The 24,844-nt window shown below is 39.2% G+C and overlaps 1 protein-coding gene across 1 annotated transcript in view; it reads right to left on the reverse strand.

Moving 5' to 3' along the window:
- SON (SON DNA and RNA binding protein) overlaps positions 1-24,083 on the reverse strand; it is a 29,461-nt gene extending 5,378 nt beyond the window's left edge. The window contains exons 1-7 of the mRNA XM_034071692.1: positions 19,426-24,083; positions 17,852-18,012; positions 15,807-15,947; positions 13,817-14,005; positions 9,470-9,580; positions 8,987-9,103; positions 1,328-1,475 (exon numbers count right to left, since the gene is read on the reverse strand). Of these exons, the coding sequence (XP_033927583.1) occupies positions 1,328-1,475; positions 8,987-9,103; positions 9,470-9,580; positions 13,817-14,005; positions 15,807-15,947; positions 17,852-18,012; positions 19,426-23,974 (5,416 nt within the window). The 5' untranslated portion in view covers positions 23,975-24,083. The remainder of the gene's footprint in view (positions 1-1,327; positions 1,476-8,986; positions 9,104-9,469; positions 9,581-13,816; positions 14,006-15,806; positions 15,948-17,851; positions 18,013-19,425) is intronic.
- Between the last annotated feature and the right edge of the window lie 761 nt (positions 24,084-24,844).

Below are 24,844 nucleotides of genomic sequence, written 5' to 3' on the forward strand. Positions count from 1 at the left end.
CTGCTAGAAGGTCTTTAGGATTTAGAAAGCAATATTTTCATAATATAGGCCTTCCTCATTTTCTATCCCTCTGTGCCCTTTAAACTTTATTTTCACTGCTAGCTGTCACCTGAGCAATACTCAACTACCTCTGTATTAAGAACTATCCTGTTGACACATAAAGATTCCTCCAGCAGCATCTCTGCAAACTTCACAACATTTGCATTTATATGCTTTGTTTTCTCCAAGCTCAAATATGAGTATTGATAAAAGCTAACATAAATCCGTAATTCAAAGTATTTTCATGCTTTCATATCAGATGTGATCTATTTAAAATATTAAAGATTCCCAGTTGAAAAAAACAAATGTACATTAGGAGAACAACAGACAGAACATGTCTTCCTGCAGTGTTGTTAACTTTGCTAACATGCCTAATCTTGAAATTTTGCTAAAATTACGCATCTGGCCTTTAAAATGGTTAGAACTTGTATTGCTGATGAAAAATTTCCAAAAACATTCACTCTGAAAAGACAGCTCTTGCTGAATGTGCTGGCAAAATGGCCTACCGTACAAAACCACACTGCCCCGGCCTCCAGAGCAGCATGCTGCCTGCAATTAAAAGGAGAGCTCTCTTGCATCAAATGAAACAAGTGCAACAGTTCTCCACTTGTGGCCGTGGACTTTTGATAGAGAGGAGAAGCAGAAAAGACTGCTAAAAAAAATAATCCTTGGAAACGACCGGGCCAACATCACTGTAGTTGAGCAGAGCTTCCTGCAACGGGATCAAATGAGGAGATAGAAAAGCCGAGAGACCAGATGGACAAAAAAGGACACAGAATCCCTTTGAAAGACCTAAAAACATCAGTGTGAGTCTGTTTCTGTCAAGACTTCAGCTGAAAGGCAGCAGCAAACCCAGCTCTGTAGGTCTCATCTGTCTTCCACCCCAGTTTAAAACTGACCTAGTCAATCTTCTATCCAGCCCCATTTCTGCTTGAGCCACTTCCTCTAGACCAACCTCAATGGCTTTTCCACAATTTCCCTGTCCCGTGCCTTCTCCACACATCCAACCAAAGCACATCTCTAATTTACTGAGAAGCACTTTCAAAATGGAAGGTGATGGTTAGGGAAAGTTAAAGAATGCCTGGAAGAGTCCACAAGCATAAGGGCAAAGCCTATATATATAATCCAGGGCATGAAAACCTAGTACCAAAATCACCTACACCATTCTGTTAGTTTTTCCAGTGGTGCTGTACCCAGAAAAGGGTTACTACTTCAAAGTTATGTTGCCTGTCTGCAAAACTGACATGAGAAGTTTATACTGCCACAAGACATGTAAAGAAGGGCTTACCTTTCCGATCTGTCTTAAAGTCCACCATAATTGGCTCAACGCTGCCTTCTTTGTTTTTCCCAAGCCCTTCTCCTTCTCTCCAGCCCATTTTTCTCATCAGTTGAGCTCCCATTCCTCCAGTTACAGGGGCTGCTCTTAAGAACTGATCCTATCCAGAAAAAGAGAAGTAAAACAAGTCCTAAAGTTAGCACTGGGGCTTTAAAACCTAAGGGGAAGCTTCCAAATAAATGTTTCTAACAACCTTTCACAGACTCAATTAAAAAAAAACATACACCTTAGCTTTATATACATTAACATTTGGCAGCAACCAGAATTCACGCAGACACACGAGACACAAATCAATATTTGCAAAAAAGAACAACTTAAGAAAATTCTAATGTGATCCAAAAGTGGCAAGTGACCCTTTGCAGACATATGCATTTAATAAAATGATAACCGTCCAGTTTTAAACACGCTACTTTGGTTCCAATGCATCTCTTCTCATCTCGTGAAAGGAGGCAGTGTTAACTGTTTAACTGGCAACACGTGTGCCAAGTGTACCTAGTTACTGAACAAAATACAAGCACATTTAGTAATGACATTCACAGTGTTTAGGTGTATTTAAAATATATATATAAAAAAAATTCCCCATTTTATTATACAGCAGTTGCACATTCAAGTTCTACTCTGAAAATCCACATGAAACATACAGGTTTTTATCTTCTTTTTTTTTTAAAGGCGCTTAGCCACACAGTTTAGCATCAGTAGAGAAGTCTTCACATTCTTTCAAATCATCATTTACATAATAGCTGTTAAATGGTGAAAGCTTATAAACAGAAATCTTAAAAATCTGTTTTGATGTAAAGAACTTTAAAAACTCCTTAAATGTTTACGTACCTAGGCCTCGATGGCCGCAGTGTTGTGAATAGTAGGGCTGGCATTGACCGTGGCAAGAAGGCAGCTACAAGGATTTGACCCTGAAACAAGTTTCCATATAGAGGGGTGAAAGTTCACAGGTTATTCTGTGAACTATCAACTCTCTTCTGCCCCCCCCGCTGACCCAAGTAAGTAAGTCAATCATTTCCATCACAGCAAAAAATTGCTTGCCTTAAAATATACAAGTTTACACACTGGCACTGATAAGTCCATCCGTTATTTCGCATAGTAGGTTAGATGATACAATGCCTAGTATCTTTGTGAAAATGTTACTTACTATCAAAGCAAATTAACAGAACATTATTTGGGGCTTTTCTTCTTCATTTTGAGTTGTGCTTGCAAAAGTAAGCATTTCCCAGGTTTGGACACAGGACTGACAGGTCCTTGGTTTTGATACGTACAAAAAGAAAACCAGAAGTCTTACTTTTGCAGAGACTAAGGATATCAAGGGGATTTCAAATTGGCAACTGACACACACTGAAGCATGTGTGTAATCCCCATGGTGTTAAAAAAAAATAAAAATAATAGTAAGTGTGGAAGATTGTGGCAGAACTTCTCCAAATATTTCCCTATTGAACAGTAAACACCTAGCAATCATGTAACTGGATGCTGCATTCAACAAAGTGGTCTGATGGAAAAGTAGAGAGGCTACATGCACCTCTCCAGTTCAGCTTCTTTTCTGATTGGTGCAGACCATGCAATGTGTGTGCATACAAAATCAGTTTCTTCAATATGAACTGCCTCAATCTATATACCTAGAATGGCTTTTACTTACTTCCATTTTCATCCTCCCCTCTCTTTTCCAGGAACCTCTCATAAGAAAAGGGCAACCTTGCCGAGAATGATACAAACCCCAGTCAATGTCACCCTGGGTTCCGATTCCTCTTTTGTACCTGCTTTGCAATGATAGAATTTTCAATATAAACATCTGTTTCATTACCACCAGTGTGTATTCAGTTCACAAATGATAAGATTGCCATTTCTGGATGAGGTCATTTTTACACGTTACACAGCTTTCTCATCACACCTGTAAATGTACTAATAGTACATTTAGTAGTTGTGTAGAAAAGAAAGACCAGAGCCTAAATATTGCTATTCTTAGTTAAAAATCAAAGCCCTGAGTTCCCACAAAGGAACTACCAGAGTCTGAATAGAATTCCAAATCCTGGAAATAAAAAGTCTTCTAAAACCCAAAGTGTAGTTTATTAAAAACACCTTCTAATGTGTTAATTCAGAGCCCTATCTGGTAACTTCAGCAGGAATTTTTCACACTATGCTGAGTCTTAAATGTATGATAGAAGCAAGACAACAAGGAATTAGAACGGAAGGACTTGTTTCAGTTACAGAATAGCTGTACTTGTACATCACCCTAGAAGGCTACGTGAAATAATTCTCCTAAATGAGAGGAGCCAGAAGCCCACTTTGATTCAGCTTACTGAAGAAGCAAAGAAGGCTTGCAGCAAGAGGAAAGTGTTCCTTCAGTTTTAGTTTGGTTTTAAATAATAAGCTGAACATAAACCTCTAATGCCACCTGTACAATTGTATTATCTTTAACTAAATGCAGTGACAGACAACTTCCCTCAGCCCATGATTTAACAGAGTATGGGTACAACTAGAGCTATGTCTGTAAGTACATTTGAAAATGTAAAAACTGCAGTAGAAATGTTAACAAGAGCTGGAACAAGATCTAAATTTCTATTCAGTTTTAAAAATTACAAAACTCTTTAGCAGCTCCATACCCTTGCAGATCTGGCCCACAGGAGGATATCAAATTGAAGAGTATCTAATGCAATAAACCCCAAAACAACAAAATAAAATAAAAATTTACAAAATAACTGTTCTCTTTCATTCACTAATCTCAATTTGAGTACGTCTGCGTGAAAATTCAGTACCACTCCTCTCATCTTTTTATCTCTATCTAAACTCCATGGAAGGTCAGCCAAACAAAGCATATTTCCATTCTGCCAGTAGATGGAGACAACCAATAAACCACATTCTTGTGTCAACACTTGCTTTAAAAAGAAGGCTAGCTACACAGTAAAACCTCATCATTTAAGAGGGTTTTCTAGCAATTTAAAAACTATTCCTCTTTTAAAGCTATGTTAGAGTGACCCATTTTGGGGGACACGAGTGCCTGAATTAGCATGTAAGGGCTTATACAAGCAAAACCACACACACAAAAAATAAAAAAATCACACCTGAAAGATGACTTTACACTTTTTTTTCCTGAAACACAATGCAAGTTGGACAGTCACCATCATTTAATTGCAACAGCTGTCTCAGGGTAAAAGATAGCACACAGCACTGAACTAGACAATCCATAAAACAGCACCCACAGCAACCAAAATATGAAAGCTGTAATTGAGAGATCTTAAAATACATCATCAATTTCTCCTCTGTAAAAAGAAAATACCCATTCCTTCTCACACTGCTGGCATGCTCTAAAATACAAGTTGTGTCATAAGGTTTGTTTCTTTTGGGCAACAGTTCATTAAGCAGAACACAACAAAGCCTTAAAGGCACTTGGTGGACAGTTTCAGCTATAGTACAATAGGGCTATCTTAAAGATTATTTTAACTCTGAGAAATTCCTCTAAGCCAAGCACCAGAACAAGCATCTATCCTTGGCAAAACTTTTGCAAAGTAGCTGAATCTTCCATTAAATAAACTGGCCCTTTTAGCAGCAGCCACATTCATTCCCCAGCAGAAAAGAAAGAATACCTTTCTGAAGAATGCTATCAAATGCCTTACAAAAACTACACTCCTGAAATCCTGAAGCAATCAGCTTCAGGATTTCTGATTGCAGCTTTTGCATAGTCAGTAGAAAGCAAGCTGAGGATAGTGGGGAAAAAATCCCAGAACATTTTGAGGGTTGAACAGGGACCCAGTCCAATATAATTAACATGGTTGATTGGCCTTGCCACATGGCCTTCATTTCCAATGAAAGCTCATGGTGTCATTTAAGGCAATAGGAATACAAGTGGCCTTGTGAGAAGCTCAGCAGTCCTGCAAGTGATAATCACAAGACTTAGTTTTACATCCATCTTTAGCATGAGTTTGCTCATCTGCTGTAACCATGGAAGAATGGAAGAATGCTTTAACTTTTCATAACTTTAGCTACACAGAGTATTGTAATGGTCATAATAAAACTGCACGTCATGCTTTAGCCCAACTGAGTGAAACACATCTCGGGCACTATCCTGTGTACGTAAAACATTCCAGAAACCTTGAGTGGGGATAAAGTTTAGGTGGGAGAATTAAGCTGATAAATCCAGAAACAATTGGTGAAGTTTGGGAAAGTCTGAGTAAGTAGACCTCAACAGCATTTGCCTGGAAAAGGTATTTGACCCCTTCCTCTGATTTAGCATTCATTCAGCAGCATAGTGTATTTGTAAGAAAACATCAAAAAAAATACAAAAAAAAGAAGTAACCTCCAGAACACGTCAGTCATATTTGTGAACTGATTACACCAACAACGATAAACTGAAACAGAAGCCACTTTTCAAAAGAAAAAGATAATACTGTTCATAAATTTGCTTTCATGACACAAGAAACCTAACAATGTATTATTCCTTTCTAAGTACTGCTCGGAACCCTGCACATGAACTTCATGAATTACCACATGACTTAGAAAAACAAACCATACTACTAATTGGTGTGTTGATCACTCAAGTATGCCACGTTAACCACTCTGGTAACTAATTCCCTCAGAATTTTGAGACTGAACTGAAATTGCAAGCATATTTTGGTTTGAGTACATATTACCTTCTCCAAAGTTATTTTTAAACAACAAAAAGTAGCTGAAATCCACGAAATGCAAAGTGAAGACAGCGCTTATCAAAACAAGCTCCCCAAGTACTTCAGTTTTTCTCCCCTCCGACGCTGCTCTTCTGCTACATCTATCTAATTTTGCAATTATCTGTCAAGCACAATGTCTGTAAATGTTCTTTGATTAAAGATACACAAATAGCAAGCTGACATGGGCTGTTTCTTCTGAACAGTGCAGGCCCACAAGTCGCCTTATGGCAATTGCTTATGACAATCTCTCAAGCAAAATGCTTTCAGTAAACAACATCTTCAGTCAGAAACATGCATTAATTTACACACACAACACAGAATCACAGACTGGTTTGGGTTGGATGGGACCTTATAGCTCACCTGGTTCCAACCCCCTGTCATAGACATGGACACCTTCCACTAGACCAGGTTGCTCAAAGCCCCATCCAGCCTGGCCTTCAACACTGCCAGGGACAGGGCAGCCACAGTTTCTCTAGGCACCCTGTTCCAGTGCCTCACCACCCTCAGAGGAAAAAATTTCTTCCCAATATTGAACCTAAAACTACCCTCTTTCAGTTTAAAGCCATTCCCATTATAAAAACATACCTAACAAACTCCACAGCCCTGCTAGCAGGTGAAAAATTAAAAACCATTAGTTTCTTGGGTTTTGGTTTTTGGTGTCTTTTTTAAATTATAAAATGCATTTTCTCAGGACAAAAAAAAAAAGGGGAGTACAAATCTGACTTCCCAGTGCTACACTGCATAATTACCAGGAACTAAGTTACAGAACTTCAAATGCCTAAGTAAAATACAACCTGTACTTTGCATTTCATGGTTGGTTTGCATTCATGACACTGAGAAAGATAACATGCATTCATAACCCATTATCCCTACTTCAGTTTATTCTGTGAAATCATTCTCTAACAATAGGTCTTAAGTTGACATTAAATTCACCAAACCTAAATTTTGTTAAGGCTCTCACAGGACCCACCACTCCTAAAAACACAGGTTGAGTCTTGTGCAGCCCCTAACACGCAGAGGGTGCGTGACTTAACTACTTGTCATCTCATGAGTTTGATGGCAATGTGCGTGCAAATATGGAACCTGGAAAGAGCAAAAGAAGTCAAGCTGAGGAATGCCAGAGCAGGAAAGAAGAATGAATCCTGATCTTCTTCACCAACTCTTCTTGTTTCCAGTAGCAGCCTCCTTTCTGACAAACCACAGGATGTTTGCTAGGGAGGACACCTACTACTGCAAACCACTACAGTCTTGCAGCTATGGGAACAGCAGAAGTTGTTCTGCTTGCTCACTCTTATTTCTAGATGCAACAAAATGTTCCAGTGTGCTTCTGCTCCTCACAGCAGTCGTGCCCACAAGCCAGAGACCAGAGTCTTCTCTCAGTTTGTCTCTATAAAGCATTTTGTTGGGGTTTTGGTTTGGGTTTGTTTGCGGTTTTTGTTCGGTTCATTGGTTTTATTTTGATTTTATTTTTAAAGCAAATCATGGAGTGAAAAGTTATATAAGACTGAGGGAAAACTCACTTGCCTCCTCCACTTACTTTTTGTTAGTGGACACTTGTTACTGTAAGGTGCAGAACACCACCACAGAAACTCAAAGAATGAAAACCGAATGAGGAGGCTTGGGAAGGAGATGATCAGAGATGCTCCCTTTCTGTTGCCTTGGGAACCCATTCAAGGTATTGCAGAAAGGGAGAACCCTCACACGCTTGCTGATCTCTTTCACAAGCCTCATGGAGGAAAAGCTCTGTTCTCACCAGCACATCCCTGCTGAGTGCTCTATATTTCTAAGTTTCTCTGCAAGGGACAATTATCGTAATCAAAGCCAACATTTGGTTACAATCTCAAAAGTTAATAATTGTTAAAATAAGACTTTGTCACATATGCTCTGTATTAACACTGAGAAAAGCTGAAAAGATTCCCATCTAGCAAGTAACTTGGATCCCTGTGTTGCTTGGCCCTCTGTACTGCTTGGCTATATAAAGTGGAAAAATAACTTAGCGAGTCGTGGTAAAAATATTTCTATTTTTAGGATGTTGTAATTCCAGACTTTTGTGTCCAGTTTACACCAAGTTTTATGAAAAATTCTGACTAAGCCTCAAATCTACCTAACAGTTTTGAGGGTTGTCTTAACACTGTGTTCTGGAAGGACAAGCAGATACAACATATACTCGACTATGTAACAACAGTCAATCTTGCAAGTAATCTTATTCTTTTTGCCTGAAAAGTAGACAGTGCTTGAATTCCTCAGTTCTACTTCTTGAAAGAGAACCAGTTTGGTATTAATTTTCAAATATGAAGCATGAATTATTAAACTTATAAAACGCATGTATGTATGACACACCACACCCCAAAAATATGCCACTATTACTCTGAAGTAAGAGGTAACTATTTCACTGTAGGGTGACATTAAACTTATTAACCAAACTGCAACTGTTACTGTAATACTTTGAATCTTTGGGTCCCAGAAAAAACTGGTGATACAAACCGAGGCAAAGTAGCCATCAGATAAAACCAAGTCAAACAATATGTCAGTTTGGTACTTAGCTCACTGAAGTTGATGCCAAAACATCACTGACTTCAGTAACATCAGGATCAGACCTTGCCTGATCTGTCCCAATCCTGTGAAAGTAGTGATGGACCTACCACTGCAACCATAATGTTATTATAAATGTCATTTCAGTGTAAGGTAAGAGTATGTATGAACCAATCTGACTCAAATACCAGACGCACACCTTATTGAAGTACCCTATGTCATGAACAATACCTTAATGCAAAACAAAAGAGACACAGCAGCAGCATATATCTATATCAAACACACTGATTTAACTCAACCTGTTATATTTGGCACATGCATTACCATAGGTTTTTAAGGCACATTTTGTGCATTTTCCAATACTTCTACTATTTAAAATACGACAGTCAGACAAGTATGTCTGCATAACTTCTACCTTTCTAATCCACGCTTGGGGACCACTGTTGGTCAGCTCATCCGAGGACAATATCTGTGCTCCAGTACTTCCTGTGAACTGGCCAGGTATGGAGTTTGATTGAGCCCAGGCATCAATCTACAAAATAAAAATCAAATGTAAGACCAAAATGAAAATTTGCAAACTTTTGCTTTGCAATTCTCTATTGATTCTTATTTTCATAATGATTTTTCACTTATGTTTAGTGATCACTCTGAAAAGCTGAACATCTTTATATGTTAACCCAAAAGCCCAAACTCAGTCTAGCAAGTTTGTGGTTCATGGTTTCCTTATCCTCAAAATCATTGCTATGATGTGCAAAATAAACGCAGAATTTTTAACCACATGCTGATAAAATGAGCTTTCAAAATTTTGCCTGTACTTAAATGTGTAAGTAAAAACCGGTATGAAGGGTTAACATTTACTTTAAGTACGTCAAAATGCTGACGAATATTTGCAACATACCTGTTCCTGTGCACGATTTAGCATGCACATGGCCTCTAAATCAAATGTGTTTTCATTAAGCCTTTTCTGAGCTATTGCTCGATCATTCATAGCTGTAGTTATGTCCACGCCCTAGGAAGAAAAACATTACTTTTAAAAATACATCAAACCACTGTAATATCCATTTGATCTGGAAAAAGCTGTTGTAGAACAAATGCTACAAAGATGTTTTATGGATTGAATATTTGGTTTCACTACAAATAGGCAATGATTAAAAAAAATGCTGGGACTACTTGGTATGTACATACAATATGGGTTTTCATAAACCAATACAAAATCTGAAGTTAAAGTGTAACAACCTGATAATTTAGTATCATCTGTACATACAAAATATTATAAGAATTATTTTCAAAGAACCATTCTGGTCACAGGAAGTTCTGGTGTGTATTGTTTTATGTTCAACAGAATCTTATTCATCAACAAAACTAAATGCAATTTAGCTAAGAATTTAAAGAAAAAAGCCATCATACAGAGCTGTACACATGAGCAACCTTCTATTAAGTCACACTAAAACTTCAGGTTATGCATAAAATAATTATAGCAAGAATCAGATGTACTCCATGAACTCAGCTTTACTGTTTCAAATCTTAATCTTCAGCCTAAAACTTGTATAAATGTAAAACCAGACTGGTAGCTCATAAAATTGACTGTTTTATAAAGGATTTTTAGATCTGTGTTGTTGAACTATAATAATAAAAACAAACAAACAAAAAAAACCCAACTAAACAAAAAAACTCCCACACCCATATTTAAAAGAAAAACGTATTTGAAACTATTCTGCACATACTAATCAGAATTATTTTGGTAAAAATATAGAGCAAACGCAGAAGCTGAATGCAAAAGTCTACTCTATATGCAAAACAATCAAGAGAAATGCAAAATATTTGGGAATATAAAGATGTAACAAGTTCTGGCTCTTTTTGTAAAATTACTTGTGCCTTGTTCCTCAGATCATGTGCATTTTATGGATCATTCTACCTTGAAAGGAGAACAGTGCTCAGAGACAAATATATGTCTTTGGAGGTGAGCACGTGCAGGGTATTGAAAGGGCTGGAACCATTTGAAGCACAGAAGAAAACAAATAATCAAAACAGCACGTGGCATATAGACATAAAGTAAGTTAATAGTTTCATTTTTTTTAGTTTGCTTTACAAAGTACTTCTGTCCTTTGTTAATCACTATCTCATAACCTTAGCCTCTCACACATTAAGCAAGAATAAAGGGCCAGTAGAAGAAACTGAAACTAATTTGACTCTGCAGAACAGGAAAATACAGTTACGCCACAAAATCTCTGTCACAGGGACCAGGTCAAAAATTTAGCAAATGTTGAAAAACAGTAAGACAAACACAAATGCCTAAAACTGCATAAAACAGTAATTGTTCTTGTATTCTATTATATCTTATTTAAGGGGATTTTTGTACTGTCTGGGATAAACAGTATTTCTGTTGGGAAGATCATTGCTGAAACATCTGGCACTGACTAAGGGAGATTTAAAATCCCAGAAGTCCTAGTGTCTATGAACTGACTTCAGGGTTTATAAGTTGTCCAAGCTGACAAAAATACAGATCATAAACAAGGCACAAGAAGAATTAAAAGATCTTCTAATCATCACCTAACATGACAGTCATGTGTGTAAAAGAATGCCTGTTTAAAATATACACTTTATTGAGTTAATAAGTTTCCTTTACATACTGAAAAGTAATTCTGTAATGTTTTGTTTGTGAAACTGGTTCAGGAGATAATAAAAGTTATTCTACTCACCAAAAGCTTCAATCCAGCAATACACATAGGCATGCAAGTAGTCCACTGAAACCACATTGGGACCACTCACATACTTAAACATACATGTGTACTTTAGTGCTTTACCGGACTGGGGCCTATTAGTAGATACCCTGGTTAGTTAGATTTCCCACACACTTTCCCCACATGGTCAGTCACCATTTTGGAGACCATCATGGCTTTGTATTATGTCAAGACACTCGATGGCAGCTTTGGATCTTGAAAAAAAATCTCTGCTTGAAGTATGAAAAGTTGTTATTATTTAGTCAAGTAAAACAGTTTCAAGTTCAGCATGCTATTCTCCGTAAGAGTTCTGCCTTTCCAATCCTGACTTTTAATACAATTTTCCCCACAGACACACATCACAAATACTGAAGCAAGAAGGAAAAGGCTGACAATAGAAAGCAGGCACTTTTTACATACTTCATATGTCCAATGATACAGCAAATGCATTTACTGCATTTTTAGATCACAATGACTTCTCTGCATAATAGTCACCTGTGTACACCCTAAACTTAGATGCAATGCTTCAGCTGTATAACTTTCAGACTTTCAAGTACAGCTGCTTTCTCATAGGTTTCCCCAGCTTCTAGAGACATGCTGATCCTTCAGATTACTGAAGAATTTTTGCTGCGTCTCCTACCACGCCAAACAACTATATTAAGAGCATAATGTGTTATTAAAACAATTTATAATAGGCAGGACTATTTTATACTGCTTATTCCCGTAACTAATTCTGTGACTTGAATTAAAAAAAAAGTAACAATAAAACCAATTACATATTTTTAATGTCAATATAGACTTGCATCAGATTTCAAAGTTGGTAATAATGCATAGAGGCAAATTATATGTCAAACTTCCGAGGATCCAAGCACACTCCCCTACTCCAACAGCAAGGGAGCTTATCTGGCTTATCTGGCCCAAAGAAACCCATTTCATCTACAAAGAGTCCTCACAAGCATTTAAAAAATTAAGCAGAGAAGCCCTCTTTTCCCTTTCAGACTCCCTGGAGCAAAGTACAGGGATTCTGCCACTGCAGGAGTATTCCTGTATTTCAAAAATAAGGACTGCCAAACCCAAGGGGATGGTATGCTCTGTTGTCAGACCTTTGAAATCACCCTTAACACAAACCAAGTTAAGGTAAATGCAAATAAAAATATTTATTTACAAAATATAAAAACAGACAATATTGTTACAAGCATTTATAAAGATACACATGACAGGAAAGAAAGTTTCAATATATTTACTCCAGTGTTGATTTTTAAGGCCTCTTCTACAATCAATACACAAACCATCAGTGCTTAGCTAACCCCATTTGTCAAAGACACAAGCCTAGCGTCACTGGCCATCTGGATGCAGACTTCTACAGAGCTCACCTCAACTACAAGCATATCACTAACCATGTGAAGGACAAGACTTTTGCCACGTGGTAAAAGCACAGTGAAATGTTAATACACAATGTTCCTCTGCTCTGGACTTTTTGCATGTACACTAGTAACTGGTAAAGACATGCTGCACAAACACTTCAGAATGTTTGTCTTATTAGTGGTTCATGACAAAGACCAAACAGCAGTTATGATCTACACTGAGGGAACAAAGAACTGGATGCCTGACTGTCGAGGTATACCATGAAAATGTCTGTTAAATGCGTTATATTCACTGTGCTTTTGGTGCTGTAAAAGACCCAGAAGAAAATACCTTCTGTGCTTCAGGAAGTGAATTGGACAATCTTAAAAAGCTCTTCAAAGACAAAATGCACCAGGTGGAAAGATTGTTCCATCAGAAACTGATGCCAAGGCTTTTTTATTTACTTTGAAAGGTATGAGAACAAGTCTTCAGATAGAGTGAGGTAACAGCAACTTGAAAAGATTAACATACGTCTTAAATATTCAATTTACTTAATTACAAAAACCCCACAAAATATCCTTTTGAAGACATTTCAAGGGGAAAAACATTTGCTTTCTTTTTGTTTAGTTCAGTTTTTTTTTACTATACATACAATTAGATTTTCCTTTGGAAGGCCATATGGAAGACAACTATGTGAGGAAATGGGACTGTCAAACTAAAAACTTAGCAGATAAACCCAGATGAAATTGCAGTTTTAGAAACTACTTTCAAATCTATTTTGAATTAATTACATTTTAATGCAACATTACTGCTCTAAGATTGGTAGGACAATTTTAATTATAACTTCATTGTTATGAAAGTCTCAACTTAGGTTATTAACCTCTGCAGGAAACTGGACAAGAATCTTGCTTTTCACATTCAAGCAAAAGCTTAAATTCTATTGAGGCAAAGAAGTCACTAGTTGACAAAAGCACAAGATACGGGTACAGGCTGCTTTCATCACTGCCTACACAAGCATGGCCACCAAACGGAAGACTGCAGAAGTTCACATGAGTAGCTTATTCAAGTGTTAAATACTACCTATGTACACGTTTCTTCTTCACAGACTGTGATTTGACACCAGATTGAGCAGGTAATGGCTTGGGTTTTCTTATATGATATGCTTTCCTTCCCTTCCTTACCTCAATTGATGGTTTGGGGAAAACATCATCCTTGCTGTCTTCTTTGCCTTTTTCAACTGGAACCCATTCTCCATAGACACTATCTGCTTCCTTTTTCCTATGCTGAGACCCAGATGAAACAGGGAATTCCTTTGACAGGCTGACTTGATTTTTTGGTTGTGGAGGTGGTGCTGGTTTTATGCTGGGAGTCTTGAAGAAATAAAGTTAGAAGAAGTTAAAACTTGAAAACACACAATGCTCACAATGCGTCTTTGAGAAACTAATTACTGCGCACACTTGGTGCCGCGCTTTCACAAAACAGTTATCCTTCTAACCATAATCAAACCAAAAGCCTTTACAACAAATCATTTTAGTACAGCCCTAAAAACATACAAATGAGCAACAAGCAGATTTTTAGCTAGAAGTTAAAATCACTTCAGTCAGCTTCAGCAGCCAAAGGTACACAAAACCTCACTCTCACAATTAACCTTCCTGCTTTCCCTCCACCGAGACACCATCACAAAGGGAACAATCATCTGCCACACATGTATTTTGTATGGAAAGCTCAAGAATGAAATTCCTGGACAGCAAAAAACATCGGATGTGATAGTCACATGATGATAAAAAGCTCTACATCACTATAAATAGAGAAAGTAGTTTAAATGTTTTGTTTTCTAGGTTTTGATAATTTTTAATAGCAGCATGAATTTTAAAGTAGATTAAGTCTATGAGCTGGTCTTCCTTAGAGAGTACTGCTAAAGAGTTCTCAGAGATCTCTGGCAGGTTCCTCTTCTAAGAAGCAAACAGAGCCCAGACAGCTGATAATACTGGGTAAACTTCTGCTATCAAAGGAAGATAGACAGGAATAGTAGTAAGAATAGAATCCAGGAAGAATGGAAAGAATGACACTAAAAATGGTCAGGACTGTGGAAAACAGGCAGAGCAGCCCTAACCACTAAAGAACATTCCTCTTTGGAGCCTGTAAGAATCCCAAGGTTTACTGAACTTCAGAATATATTTCATATTGTACCACTTTCTAATAGTACCATATAAAGTATAAATCTATTTCTACCTTACAGCTTATGTAAATATGTATTACTTCTTATTTTGTGTATGCCACAAGCTATGTGTATTTGTATATAAAAACATACATGCTACTTATATTTACACTTAGCATATTAATACTTTTATAGTACTCTATACCCTGCAAAATCAGAGCAGACTTTCACAGGCACAAAAAAAACCCTGAAGATACAAGGGAAAAAAAAACCAAACAACCAAAACCTAGAAGAGTTCTCATCATGCTTCAAAGCATATGAATCACAGATGTACTTAAAGAAACACTCTATGATTTTATTCCTTCCAACATGCTCATACCCAGAAAGCATCAACACAAGCTATGACAGTCAAAGGCAGTCCCTCTAGGAGGGGGTTTAATGGACCATTTAAACCCTCTCGGCTACAGGCAACCTCAGTGATCCTCATTCTTTAAATAGACTTGGCTAATCTCAAGACTAACACAACTTTTCTCTCCTTTAGTGAACACTTGAGATCTACTGAAGAAGCAGAAAAGATCTGGAGTTTGCGCAAAGCTGATGGCATAATGTTATTTAGAACACTTTAAAATGCTTCTAGAATTTTGACAGGTTTTATTTTTGTCTTTAAAGAAAAACAGTGCCTATCCAAAAGTGCTTTCCAATTCCAGTACTGTTTGCAAATTCGTACTAGTATTTCTGCCATGAAAACGTAAAGTAAATTGATCCTTTTTATGTTATTTAATCTTTAAAAGCTGCAAAGACATCAATGGCAAAATCAGTTTCAATCCAGTTCTGAGACTTACTATAATTTCATAGACTGCATATAAGTTCCTTATTGTAGCAAGAGTACTTTTGACAACATACCACTGCAATTTCACTGAAATTACTGATCCCTCTTAAACTTTATACAAAATTACTTGCATTATTTAAAAATAACCACATTTTAAAAATTTTAAAATTAAAGAAGTACTTACACTTAAATTGAAAAATATAGGTTTGGGTTCACTGAGCTTAAAAGGATGATTATAGAAAGGACGCTCTTCCTCCTCTTCATCAGAAACATGAGGTTTGTTCACTATCACATCATCTGTGCTCTGAGCAATCTTTTTGCATTTCTTAAAAAAAGAAGGGGTGGGGAGAAACATGACAGCTTTGAATAAACCTGGACTTTCAGCCAAAACATAAATAAAAACACCAACATCTTTTCTAAAGGAGGTATGAGAAAATCTTTTGATGAAATTTTAGCAATGTCATCTATATATGTACCTGGTATTTGACACACAGTATCAAACACCTACCTAGGTTTGTTAGGCACTCATGCAGTGAATAATTTCATACATAAGATTTCAGCAGCGTACTGTAAAACCTGCCACACAATGGTAGTTACAGGATGTGTACCTAAGGCTGAAGACATTCCAGAGTAAGAGCTCACTGTCTGGCATCCCACATAACTAGCATACTGCAATTGAATAGAAGCTTCAGCATAACTTCCAAAATTACAACACAGGAAAAATTATCAGTAATTCTAAATTGTACAGGCAGCACAGAGACCTAGTCAGAAGCAATGGCTCCAGAAGACCTCGATTTCTTCTGAGATATTTTTATGTTGGCCACTTATGCCTGACATCACCATTTTATATTCAACAGAAATTAAACATTTTAGGTGCTATGGGGATACTGCAGTCAAAACAGAAGAGTGCCTCCAGGTGGAGATAAAAAAACAACAAAATGACATTCTATGGAGGCTAGAATTTTATGATGAAGAATTCTTTACTGATTAGTTCTCTGCACCAAGTGTTTACCAGCTGCAACTATAACTTAGGACAAAAATGCAGGAGAGAATATTATAGTCTAGTATGTTATATTTGTTATTATCTCCATTCATTAGAAGCACATTTACAAGACTTACAAGGCGTTTGAGGACATAATATTTGAGGAAATAATAGTGGCAAAGTGGAGCCATCATCTGTCTGGATTCTAGTTTAAGTTCAGATCATTCACTGTAGGTCACATCTGTTTTGATGACTTCATTGTTGGCATATAGGGAGCAAACCAGCAGCTCCATCACTAAAAATCAAGACACATTGAAGGCACTGTTCTCATCAGTCCTTATAAAAACAGACTTCTGCACTCTCCTGTGCTAAGATGCCTACAAACAATGACTGAAGCACATTCTTTAGGCAACAGGAAAAGGCTGCACTATTCAGAAAGCTAATCAATATGTATTCTGTATAGTTATTAGTTAGCTCCCAACTAACTGGAAGCAGTTTCTACTGTTTGCAGGTTATATTGCAGAGAGGAAAGAAAGAAAACACTGCCAGCTTTATAAGAAAGTGAGCAGGCTCTGGAAAGACCCTTTGCTTGGACACATGACGACAACCTGGACTGCTTCTGTGGCCTATTTTGATTCAGCAGAACAGGAACACATTCTAAACAGCTGGAAAAAGCAAGGAAGGGGCAGGATTTTGGCTTTCAAATTAGCACTAGCTACTCTGGGTCTTGGTCAGGTCACATCAAGAACTACCGAAGATGTCTGCACAGTGTATTCACACAATCTGGTTTTTTACTAAAACGTACTTTGACATCTACTATCCCACACACAACTAAAACATTGCTTTTCAGTGATTTGACATTGCTTAATTTTAGGTGTACTCCCATAAACAGATTATTTCAAGACTGTCACACCGAGGATGCAATTATAAAAACCAATCGACCAAACAAAATTAAAAGTAGGCACTTTTCCCTCTCCCCCCATTCAAATTTTTCTCTAGTTTCTGGGGGGAAACATGACAGCAAACTGAGGAAATTAGCAAATTGAACAAGGTGACCCTACTACAAATATACAGAATTTTAAAGCATGTTTTCATGACTTAAAAAAATCAACCAAAGAGTAGAAAAGAAAGTCTCAAACCACAGGCCGGTTCCCACACAAACCAAGCACACAAAATGACAGTTGCCTAGAAGTCACAAAAAACCAAATCTGCTTATGTTCAGGTGTGCTACTTGTGTTCTCACTTACCTCAGTGAGCTCCTTTAGCGTATCTCTTGATGACTTCTGGTTGGCTTTGTCGTCTTTCTTTTGAGACAACAAAGGCATCAGGCTTGGTGGTAAGGGAACACCAGACTTAGCACACATGGCAGCTGCATTAGCTTTGGCGATTTCAAGTAGCTGGGCCTTGTCTGAAATTATTTTTTTAAAGAAGAATTATTATTTTTATAGATTGTATTAATAATAACTAAGCATTTCTTGCAGACTAAGTAAAGTAGAAGACAAAAGATTCTACTCACACTTCATTTTTATGTTCTATGCAAATATCTAAAACAGCTAAAATTGTACTTAGTTACTCCATAGTTAATTTGGTCTACACAACAGACAAGTAAAATTGCAAATTTAGCTCAAAGCATGGGAGCCCAAAATACAACAGTCAAAATCCGCCAAATCCCACAAGTTCTGAGGCCTGTTTACTTCACGACCTCACTCTGGTTTTGGAAACACTGAGTCTACTTCCTAGCTATCTCTGGAAAGCATTCAAAGGTCTTGAGGAAATCCCTGCAAGTCTCCCTGTAAGTAACCTGAATGCTACTTACTATCAACCAACAGAAAAATACAAGCACTGCGTAAGATAAGCCCTTGCATAAAACAAAATTACATGCAAAACTGTTAATAAAACAGTATTTTGCTTTATTAAGAAAGCGCATGTGGCTCTATCACAGAAATATGGTATGAAAATGAATTATATGTCTTGCTTGATCTGCCAGTTTGCGAATAAATGAGTTACCACTACCTCTACAAGAGTTCAGCTTTAAGAAAATCCTAAAAGGGCAACATTCCTTTGCTTCTTAAGCAACAGAAGTATATAAACACAGACTTGCTGCATAATCAAAGCACGAAGGCAGATTCAAGGACTCTCATTAATTGTCATGTTCTGTATGAAAATGCTTCCCTGGTAGAGAGGCTTTCATAGGAACTTTATGAGACAGGACTCAAAGGATCAGAACCTCAGGTCCACAAAAAAGAAGCTTCCTCACACACTGTACAAGAGCTCATCTCTCAGAATTAAAACCTGCTTTCTCCTTGTGCAACTTACTACCTAAGGAAACCCCAAGGCCTCTCTTTCTCTGGTCATGAAGTTTTTACCATGGGAAAGAGGCAATATAGAGAGGGTAACGGAAACAAATAAACAACCATTACAGCTGACAATACATCTAAGAACTCTCCAATTGTCACTTACTTTCAAGTGTTCTTTCATGCCCATTTTGTTCTCAGTAAAACTAGAAATGCCTCTGTTTCTTACAGATTATGTGGCCTTTACTGAACAATGTTCCCCAAGACTGTAACGTACTACCTTTGTATAAAAGCTCTAAAACCAAGATATAACCTTCTCTAAATACAATTTCATCTAAATAGCAAGCATTGGGTCAGCTTCAACATAGAAGTCCCTACAGGAAATCACTACCTGAAAGCAATGCTTGAACTTACTTGCAAGAAATTCTTTATGAATGCTAGAGAAATATACTAAATTAAGGAATACTATGTGAATGACCACAGTTCCACCTAAACATGGAAATACTGAAAATAAACTTATCACTTACCCAAGTCTGTAAGACGTTTAGGTGACCTGTTTGAAAATTCTGATGACCTTGACCTACGACGATCAGGTGATCTGCTGTATCTTCTTCTCCCTGAAGATCTTGATCGCCGCAGCCGAATTGGTGACCTACTAGAGCTCCGTCTTCTTCCTCTTGATCTTGATCGCCTTTGACGAATAGGTGTTCGACTCCTGCTTCGTAGTCTGAGAGATATCCTACGATCTCTTGAATCTGATCTTCTTCTTCTTCTATCAGTAGACCTTGATCTGTTTCTCTGCGATCTCTTACGCCTGTCCCTTGATAAAGAACGCCGCCGTCTTGATGCTGACCTTGACCTACTCCTCCTTCTGTGCCTTGAACGCGACAACGAACTAGACCGAGACCGACGATTAGATTTTGATCTTGATGCTCTTCTCCGTGTTACTGATCTGGAGCGATTCCGTCTAGAACGAGATTCTGTATCATACCTCTGGGATCTGCGCTGAGAAGACCTGGAGCGTCTGCTTCTAGATCTCCGTGAAGATTCTTTGTCTGCTGTTTTTTCAACAGATTTGGATCGACTCCTTTGGCGAGCAGTGGACCTGGAGCGCCTACGTCTAGATCTCCGCGAAGATTCTTTGTCTGCCACTTTTTCCACTGATGTTGACTGACTCCTTTGGCGAGCAGTGGACCTGGAGCGCCTACGTCTAGACCTCCGTGAAGATTCTTTGTCTGTTTTCTCAACAGATGTGGATCTACTCTTTGGGTGAGCAGTAGACCTGGAGCGCCTACGTCTAGATCTCCGTGAAGATTCTCTGTCTGCCTCTTTTTCAACAGATGTGGATCGACTCTTTTGGTGAGCAGGAGACTTTGAATGTCTGCTTATGGATCTCCGTGAAGACTCTTTGTCAGACATTTTATCAACGGATCTGGATCTGGATTTTTCACGTTCAGAAGACTCAGAACGCCTACTTTCGGGTACAAAGGCAGAGTCCTGTTCCTCCGATCTCTCAAGAGGCACAGAATCTTGTTTATCTTCATCTGCCAAAGAGGGCTCTCCATCCTCACCCTCTTCCCCAGTGGTAGACCTTGACTCATGCTCATCTGACGACGTGGAGTCTCTTCGTTCAGCTGCCAAAGAAGGCTCCACATCATCCACTTCTTCACCACTGGTAGACCTCGATTCATGTCCATCAGGGGATGTGGAACGTCTGTGTTCAGTTGTCAAAGAGGGTTCCACATCCTCTGCTTCTTCACCAGCGGTAGACCCTGACTCATGATCATCTGATGATGTGGAATCTCTTCGTTCAGCTGCCAAGGAGGGCTCCACATCATCCACATCTTCACCAGCAGTAGACCTTGACTCAGATTCATCTGAGGATGTGGAGTGTCTACGTTGAGTTGCTGGAGAGCACTCCCGGTCCTCTGCTTCTTCACCGGTAGTTGACCTTGACTCACGGCCATCAGGAGACACGGAGCGTCTATGTTCAGCTGTCAAAGAAGGTTCTAAATCCTCTGTTTCTTCACCAGTTGTAGACCTTGATTCACGATCATCAGAGGACGTGGAGTGTCTACGTTCAGCTGTCAATGAGGGCTCCCCATCTTCCGCATCTTCACCAGCAGTAGACCTCGACTCCTGCTCATCAGAGGATGTGGAATCTCTTCGCCCACCTGTAAGGGAGGGTTCTGCATCCTCTACCTCTTCCCCAGCAGTAGACCTTGACTCATGCTCATCAGAAGACACAGAGCGTCTACGTTCTGTTGTCAAAGGCTGCTCCAGATACTCTGCTTCTTCACCAATGCTAGATCTTGACTCATGCTCATCAGGGGATGTGGAGCGCCTATGTTCAGATGTCAAAGAGGGTTCCCGATCATCCATTTCTTCATCTATGACAGATTTTCGGTCATGGCCCTCAGGGGACACAGATCGTCTATGCTCAGGAGTCAAAGACGACTCTAGACCTTCCTCCTCCATGGGAGATTTCAGCTCATGGCTTTCTTGATATGAGGATGTAGAATGTCTACGTTCAGATAACAAAGAGGGCTCTAGATCTCCTGTTTCTTCGCCAGGACCAGATTTTACACTGTAGCCATCAGGGGACATGGAAGATGCACTTTCAGGAATTAAAGATGGCATTGCATCATCCATTTTTTCAGCAGGGATGGCTTTCAAGTCATCAGGGGACACGGAGATGCTATCATTTAGCGTTGAAACTTCAAAACCACCTTCTTTTCCAACAGCAGAGAATCTCAACTCCTGGCCATAAGGAGATGCTGCATGTTCATTTTCAGGAGTTGAAGAAAGCTCCCGCATATCTGCTTTCTGAGCAGCTGTGAATCTTACATCCTGGCCTTCAAAAGACAGAAGATTGTCATTTTCAGATGTCAAAGAAGAACTCATATCCTCTGTTTTCTCAGCATGAGCCAACCTTGATTCACATTCTTGAGGGGACAGAACATGTTCATTTTCAGATGTCAGAAAAGGTTCCTTTGCCTCTACTTTTTCAGCAGGGCTGGACTGCAGCTCCTGACCACCAGGGGACATGGCACATTCACCTTCAGACAAAGACAACTCCTGCACCTCTGTTTTTCCAACAGCAGCAGACTGCAGCTCTTGGCTATCAGTGGACATTGAACTTTCACTTTCAGATGTTTCACAAGGTTCCTCCATTTCTTCTTTTTCAACAGGACTGGACTTTAAATCACAGCGTTGAGGGGATATATCATACTCGTTTTCAGACAGCAAAGAACACTCCTGCCCCTCTGTTTTTTCAGTGACAGCGGAGTGCAACTCCTGACCCTCACAGGATGCAACATATTGACTGCCCAATATCACTGAAGGTCCCTGCACCACTGTTTTTTCAGCAAGGGTAAACTGTAATCCCTGGCCTTCAGAGAAGATGGTATATCCACTGTCAGATGTCAGAGAATGCTCCTGCACCTCTTTTTCAGCAGGGCTGGCTGCCACATCCTGGGTGTGAGGTGATACAACATATTCATTTTCAGACAGCAAAGAACACTCCTGTATCTCTGTTTTTTCAGCAAGGGAAGACAGCAATTTGTGTTCTTCAGAAGACACAGCATGTTCCCTGTCAGGTACTATAGAAGCCTCCTGTATCTCTACCTTTTCAGGAGAGCTAGATGTCATCTGGCCTTCCCAAGACACAGTATATTCATTTTCAAATGCCAGAGCAGGCTTTTGCACTTCAACTAGGGGTGTCTGCAACTCCTCACTCTCAACAGACACAGAGCATCTTTCTTTAGACATCCGATAAAGTTCCCGCAGTTCTGTTTTTTCAGCAGGGGTTGATGTCAACTCTGGGCCATCAAGCCCAATTGTGTATTCATTTGCAGACAACTGAGAAGGCTCCTCTATCTCAACTTTTTCAAAAGAGGTGGATGTCAACTCATCACCATCAGACAAAACTGAACACCTGCTTTCCGCTACAGGTGGCTCCTGCACCTGTATTTCTTCATGACAGGCAGATCTCAACTTGTGGTCATCTGGGGATGCAACACATTTCAGTTCAGATGACTTTAGCACCTCCACTTCTTCAGCAGGGACAGGTCTCAGTTCATGACTATCAGGCAACAGGAAAAGTCCACCTTCAGATGTCAGCGAAGCCACTGAGGCCTGTAGTTTTTCCATAGGTGTGCTTAATGCTTCACTAACATTAGCAGACTTGGAGAATCCACTTTCCAGCCTCTGCATCTCCATTTTTTCAACTGCAGCAGATGTCAATTCATAGCCTTCAGGGAAGACAGAACACCTAAGTTCAGATGCCAACAACAGTTCTGCACCTTCTGTTTTCTCAAAGTAATTGTGTTTTGTTTTATGGCCATCATGGCACACAGGAATTCCACTTCTAGACATCAATACAGGTCCTGCACCCTCTATTTTTCCAGCAGGCAGGTATCTCGATTCATGCATTTCAGAAGGTTCAGAGCACTCAATTTCGAGTACTTGTGGAAGTGTTAGACCATCTCTGTCAACAGATGATCTGGACTCATGAACGCCAGAGGACTTGCAGCTTTGTTCTACAGTTGTCAGTACAACTTCCTGCACTTTTCCAAATGACGACGCTGAAACGAGGTCATCCAAAATCTCAACACGGCTGCATTCCGCTTGCAAGGAAACATCTGGAGCCTTGACTTTTTCAGCAGATAAAGACCTTTGTTCATTTCCATCAGGTGACCTGAAGGGCCTAGTCTCAGACATCAACAGCAGCTCCTCTGTTTGTGCATTAAAGCTGGATCCAGACTCAAGAGCATCAGGAGATCTGAAGCATCCACTGTCAGAAGACAGAGAACGCTCCTGCATCTGGCCCTTTTCAACAGGCAAGGAGGCTGACTCACAGGCATCAGGGAATGCAGAGCATGGAACTTTAGGTGCTAGAGAAGAATTCTGAGCCTCTGCTGCTTCAGATGATAGTGACCTTGACTCAGAGATGTCAACCAGCTTGGAAGATTCACTTTCAGGTACTTGTAAAAAGTTTTCAGGCTCTGTTTTTTCAACTGGGGAATGTCTCAATTCATGACCATCAGACAAGCCAGAGAGTACACTTTCAGACATCAAAGATCCCTGAGCCTCTGTTCTTCCGGAGGCTAAGGAGGTTGTCTTGTTATCATCTGAAGACACAGAGCATCCACTTTCAAGTGTCAGAAGAGACTCTGGACCCTCTATTTCTTTGACAGACGTAGATCTCAACTCATCCTCATGGGATGCAGAGAGCTGAAATTCCGTTACCGAAGAAGTTTCTGGATCTCCTTTTTCAACAGATGAGGATCTTGACTTGGATGTGGAGCATGTAAGTTCAGGTAGTGAAGACTCCAGAGCCCCCACTTTTTCAGCTGATCCATTTCCAGATGTCACAGAAAGCTCCGAAACCTGTGATCCTTCCTGGTCATGTGGGAGTCTGGAGCTATCAAATTCTGACACCACAGAAGGCTGTAGACCCGCTGTTTCTTTAACAGATGAGGAACTGCTCTCAAGACTATCAGAAGTCTTGGAAAACCCACTATCAAATGCTGGTGGCAGCTCTGGGCCATTTACTCTTTCATCAGACAAAGCTACTGACATGGGACCATTAGAGGATTTGCGGGGACTGTCTTCACTTGCAGAAGACTGTTCAATAATTTCTCCTTCTTCAAGACACTGGGTTGAATCCTGACATTCAGAGGATTCCACACCCTTGCTACTACACTTCATTGAGGATAACTTACTCCCTCTTTTTTCTACAGATTTTGACCTTGACTTAACACTATCAGATGACTTTGAACGTTTCCGTTTGGATTTTTTTGAAGATTCCTTGCGCTTTTTTTCGACAGACCTAGACCGAGACTTGTAACGTTCTGATGACTTTGAGCGGCGACGTTTAGATTTTCGTGAAGACTCTTTCTTTTTTTCCGCTGATTTAGATCTAGATTTGTAACGGTCAGAGGA

The sequence above is a fragment of the Melopsittacus undulatus genome, chromosome 2 (assembly GCF_012275295.1).
Source record: "Melopsittacus undulatus isolate bMelUnd1 chromosome 2, bMelUnd1.mat.Z, whole genome shotgun sequence".
In the NCBI taxonomy this organism is placed as follows: domain Eukaryota; kingdom Metazoa; phylum Chordata; class Aves; order Psittaciformes; family Psittaculidae; genus Melopsittacus; species Melopsittacus undulatus.